A 6,000-nucleotide genomic window follows, 5' to 3' on the forward strand; every position below is an offset into this window, starting at 1 on the left:
CTTTATCATTCTTATTTCATTTCTGTCAGGACATAGTGTTTCAGCAAATGTGACAAAAAATATTTGTATACAGGTCACCTACTGCAGCTTGAATCCATGTAATCAAAGATGATTGGCACAACTTAGGGTGGACATACAGTACTAACGTTTAATTAAAGATGATTGACACAACTTAGGTGGACATATAGTACTAACGTTTAATTAAAGATGATTGGAGAGTGTGTACGAGACCAAAAAAATCTGTGTGTGTGTTTTTTTTTTATGTTTTACTTAATACGAGCTGATTTTAAGGGAAACTTCAGGATTTTTCAACCTGGGCCCTGTTTACCTCTATAACTGTAAAGAAACTGTAGAACATTGTAAAAACTGTTTCTGTAGTTTAAGTTCGTTTCTGTACTAAATGTATTTCTTTACAGTTGTTGAGGCACACAGACACAGGTCTATCTCTGTAGGGATCCTAACATTATAACATTATATAACATGAGCCTGTCAGTGGTGACAACAAGCGCTTTACTTTGATGCAGATGCTTGCCCCATGGAATTACATTGTATAGCCGTTTTGTGGTTGGCGATTATACCATTCTAACTCAATACTGGACTGATTTATATAGGGAGAATCCAGCTTGTACATTATGCTAACTACATCTAGTGTTTCATGTCCACTTCAAGGTTATTTTCCTTTGATTGTGGAATTCAGTCATAACAATTGAATTCATGGTTAACCACCTCATAGAAATAGCATAGAATTTGAGAGCAGAGCAGAGATTTGATGTCTTGAGTTATGTTAAGTGCCCGGAGACAATATTCAATCGTTTGTTTTGAAACCAAAAAAATAAAGGTAGTACCTCCAAGATGCTGATTGAGTTTGATGAAACGTAGATGTAGAGTACATTTATTTATTTACATGATCTGCTGGCATCTTTTTTCTAAGCACTCTCTCTCACCTTTTCTTTCCTTATCCAGAGCCTGCATCAATCAGCATCTGATGAACAACAAGGACTGCTTCTTCTGCAAGGCTACCATCTTGGGTGTGGAGGATTATATCAAGCCTGCGGGGTCTTAGCATCCAGAGAAACACAAGATGCACACATGCATGTGGATACAAACACACACACACACACACTCACATACACTTATGCACTCTCACAATAAACTACAGCGGCTTCTAGGCACTGACTACACTACACAGCACAGCACAGCACAGCACAGCACACACCTCCAAAGACCTCATATAACCACTTCCTCATATCCACACCCTCTTCAGTCAAACCACATCTGTTTCCTGAAGAGTCCTCTGGCAAACAAAGATGATGACCACCTGTGATGTCACTTTCACCTGTGTGGAGGGGATCAAACACCTCTGGGATGGGAACCTCTGAGTGGAAACACCTTCAATCCCATCGGCAACCGAGAATTAACGAGGTCTACCTGACATGTCCACAAATTTAGATCTTTTTTTTTGCACCAAGTAATATCAAATAATATCATTTGGTGCAAAATAATAATATTAAAATAATATAAAAAATAAAATGTGAAAATACATGTCATAAAATGGTGGTTATTTGATTTTTGGATTTGCATTTTTCTCAGAGATGCACTTGGACCTGGTTAATTCTCAGTTTGGCGACCCGTGGGCACCAGGTCCTGTGTGAAACTTCATGCTCCTTCCCTTCCCATGCCGATGTACCGATGTACACCCTGTAAGCATGGCTGTCTCAATTGACATACCTGTGCAATAACCCCACATCTAGGTGGAGAGGAGCATCCTAGTTGCTACAAGGTTCCCCTTCATTGGAATCCATGGGTTGGAGGTAATATGTGGAGGTAGAGGAGGCACTCTAAAACAGGCACCACTGGATGGGCTCCAGCAGGCCCAGCAGTCAGGAGGCCACCATACTCTTGTGTTCTCCCCTCCACTTAGGGCTTGTGTCCCATCACTGCTCCTGAGATCATACAGTCAGGAGGCCACCATACTCTTGTTTCTCCTCTCCAGTTTGGGCTCCATCACAGCAGTCAGTCAGGAGGCCAGCATACTCTTGTTTCTCCCCTCCAGTCTGGGCTCATGTCCCCCATCATACAGTCAGTAGACCACCATACTCTTGTTTCTCCCCTCCAGTCTGGGCTCATGTCCCCCATCATACAGTCAGTAGACCACCATACTCTTGTTTCTCCCCTCCAGTATGGTCATGTCCCCCATCAGGAGGCCACCATACTCTTGTTTTCTCCCCTCCAGTTTGGGCTCCATCACAGCAGTCAGTCAGTACGCCACCATACTCTTGTTTCTCCCCTCCAGTATGGTCATGTCCCCCCATCACAGCAGGCAGTCAGTAGGCCACCATACTCTTGTTTCTCCTCTCCAGTATGGGCTCATGTCCCCCATCACAGCTCCTGACATCATACAGTCCTTACTTCATCATTATACTGCTGACCCAACAAAGCCCTCTTTCTAAACAAAATACAAAATACAGCCATATATGCTAAGGGAGTGGCACCCGGTGAAGCGATGCGTTCCACTGTCTCAAATATCTGATCACCGCCCACTCACTTCTTGACTGTGTGTGTCTGACAAATGGCTGTCTGTGAGGAAGAGCCCCAGCTCATTACAGGATTATGTGAACTCACATAGCCCCCGCCATGTCCATCAGCGTCTCCAATGTCAATCATCAGCTTCACGTGTCGGATGTGCGTGTGTCATGTTTATCTTCCCAGCCGAAGCAGAGCTGGAGCTGCTTCTTCCGTCGCCAGTTTGGTGCTCATTGATCTTCAGGACTTCAGTAATGGTGTTCAATAATGTTTTATGTTCTTCTTTCTACTCTGACATTCATTCTAACTGGAATCCAGTCAGTTTCAATTGAGGTCAAACATAAGATCTAAAGTCTTCACTTGGATCCAACCCCCTCGGCTCCCAAAACACTGCAAACAGTTTTAATGTTTTACCGATATGAAAGATTTGCCAAGGTAGTGATTCCACACATGTGCACTTCAGACATGCCTCTCCTGGGTGAGTTAAGACTCAAAGGTGTATAGGTGAAACACACACATCCATAGGCAAACATGCAAACACACACACACACGTATACAAATGACCTTGTCTGGCTTTGCTTTGGGACTCTGGTATAGCACCAGTCTGTTTTTGTATGCACCAAATCAACCTAGAAGACTAGGCTCTTCATGAAGACCCCCCGAGCGCTGTGCGGCAGGAGAGGCATTAGCAGACGCAGACGCAGACGCAGAGGGCCATTAGGGTTGGACTGTCACTGATGTGTTCTAGTGTAGTATGGCTTTGGCATGGGGACTGCATGGAAATGAATTTGGGAATCCTATGTGTGTGTGTGTGTGTGTGTGTGTGTGTGTGTGTGTGTGTGTGTGTGTGTGTGTGTGTGTGTGTGTGTGTGTGTGTTTGTGAGAGAGAGAGAAAAATGATGATGATGAATTCATTTGGTGTGTGGTGAATACTTTTTTTTTTTTCTGTGAATTTTAATTTAATCCAGAAAGGGTTCCCATTCTCAGGCTCCCACCGTGTCCGCTAAGGGAATTTTAGGTTGCACAAAGCAATATATTGACAATGGACTGTTTATATTGTTTTACCTTCTTCACTATTTTTTATTTTTTTTTTGGTTGAAGGAAAAGGACAGCTTGTTGCTTTTCTTTTTCTTAACTGTTAGTGAGAATGCGCATATATTGAAAGTGTAATGGTATTAAATTATTTATCCAAAGCACAAGTCCTGTGGTTATTTTGGCTGTAGTGTATGTGTTAGTTAGGACAAACTCATTGGACATTAGTAAATGGATAAAGTGCTTCAGAAAGATCTAGACTCTTCATTGCAGCAGGTGTCATCCGTTATTGTACATATCACATACATGCTGACATGACTGTATGTCATGACACTGTATATGGGAAGGCCTCAACGCTATGCTCTGGGTCAGATAAACATTTAGAAAAAGAAAACATGTACTTCCATTCTCTGCAGCCATTGATCAGCGGCACAGAAAGTGGACCCTTAGGCAGCCCAGCCCAGCCCGGCTCACTGGGGACCTTTATAGATTACCTGCAGAAATAGAAAGAGGAAAGACGAGAGGGACACAAGGCAAAGAGAGAGAGAGAGAGAGGTTGCTGCACAGTAATCTTGCCCTTGGACTGTGTATGTATTTATAGTAGAACAACAGCACCCTGCTCCACGCTCCATATCCACACACAACGGTGTAACCTGTCCGTGTCAACTGCACGAGCAGCTCCAGGTGTAGGTCTTCAGAGAGCTGCTACAGTAAGGCTTACTTGCATGTTATGAATCGAACCATATTTGCACTTAACCTGCCTTTCTCAAATTGGTCATAAATGGAGAATAGCATCATCCAATCACCACATTTACTGAGTTAACCAGTTCTACATCCATCTTTATAAGATAAAACAGATGAAGAATTTGTACATTTTACTAAATGTTCCGAATGTCTGTTGTGTTTAAATCTGACCCTCAAATGTCCATCTAATGGCTTTATAAAATAATGACTGATGTGCATACAGTGTATTGATTAGAAAAACAAAAACAAAGCAAGTCTGCCACCTAGTGGCCTATAGGGGCCTTACATCCCTCTCTCACACATCATTTTACTGTCATTCAGGGTCATAATATGGTAAACTGCAATTCAAATTGAAAGCATAATTATATGTTACTGAGACACTGGTCAAATGTCCCTAACAGAGATTAAGCATATATCTGTGCATTTCCAATAAATGTCTGTTCTGTCCTCTCTAAAGGTAGTTAACATAGTTACCATAGAGGGTAGTCTGTTCTGTCCTCTCTAGTTACCATAGTTACTATAGAGGGTAGTCTGTTCTGTCCTCTCTAGTTACCATAGTTACCATAGAGGGTAGTCTGTTCTGTCCTCTCTAGTTACCATAGTTACCATAGAGGGTAGTCTGTTCTGTCCTCTCTAGTTACCATAGTTACCATAGAGGGTAGTCTGTTCTGTCCTCTCTATAGTTACCATAGTTACCATAGAGTGTAGTCTGTTCTGTCCTCTCTAGTTACCATAGTTACCATAGAGGGTAGTCTGTTCTGTCCTCTCTAGTTACCATAGTTACCATAGAGGGTAGTCTTGTTCCAGCAGAGGTCATTTGCATTATGGCCATTCTAAAAGTCTCTCTGCTTGCATCCAATAGAAGGGAAGCCAGAGAAATCATTTGGATCATGGGATGTATGCAGTATGCATTTAGGGTTTATAATGAGGTTCATGTATATATGTTAGTATTATATGTATAGGTTGGTATATGTTTTAGCATATGGTATTACATGTAAATTATGTTCAGAGTACTTGTTTGCTATGTTATGCTATGGTAGGTTGTTGTGTGGTGCCTTGTCCTAAGAATTTCAGTGCCCAGTCTGACCCTGTGTCATTCTGTGCATCTGACAATAAAAGACTTGTAACTTGTATGCAGTATGCATTTAGGGTTAACAATGAGGTTCAGTGAAGGATGTGTGCAGTATGCAGTTAGGGTTAACAATGTTGATCAGTGTATAACTCTCAATGTAAGGTCATCTATGGAGTATTTATATTTCAGGGTAAAAAGTATCATGGTCCTCTTTGACACCCCTGGTGTGGTGATTCTACCTCCCTCTTCTCTTAGGTACTGTTGAAATAACAAGTCAAATTTGCCAGATGTCACTACAGATATCCGAGGTTTGACATTAATTGTTTTTGAAGCTCTATTGGATGTATCTGTTTTACTTCGTTATTTAATCAACAGAGGGCAGAGTAGAGAGAAGCTTTATGTTTCTTAGCAGGTCAATTTATGTTGTTCAGTCAAACCTTGTTTCATTGTGTGTTTGAATATAATAATAATAATTATAATAAAACTTTATTTATATAGCACCTTTCATGCAAAAGAATGCAGCTCAAAGTGCTTTACAGCAAATACATAATATGCACAAAGAAATTACATGCACATAAAAATAGACATCAAAGAAACATAACTCGGATATAGTGCAAAAAAAATAAACA

General features: G+C 41.3%; 1 protein-coding gene across 5 annotated transcripts in view; it reads left to right on the forward strand.

Annotated features, from left to right (window-relative positions):
- The window catches only part of LOC105903027 (E3 ubiquitin-protein ligase RNF123), a 95,663-nt gene extending 93,584 nt beyond the window's left edge, over positions 1-2,079 (forward strand). For all 5 annotated transcript variants that reach the window (XM_031568535.2, XM_031568534.2, XM_031568533.2 and 2 more), the window contains one exon: positions 964-2,079. In XM_031568535.2, coding sequence (XP_031424395.1) covers positions 964-1,063 — 100 coding nt within the window. In that variant the 3' untranslated portion in view covers positions 1,064-2,079. The remainder of the gene's footprint in view (positions 1-963) is intronic.
- Positions 2,080-6,000: the final 3,921 nt, after the last annotated feature.

This window comes from Clupea harengus, chromosome 5, assembly GCF_900700415.2.
Source record: "Clupea harengus chromosome 5, Ch_v2.0.2, whole genome shotgun sequence".
NCBI lineage: Eukaryota > Metazoa > Chordata > Actinopteri > Clupeiformes > Clupeidae > Clupea > Clupea harengus.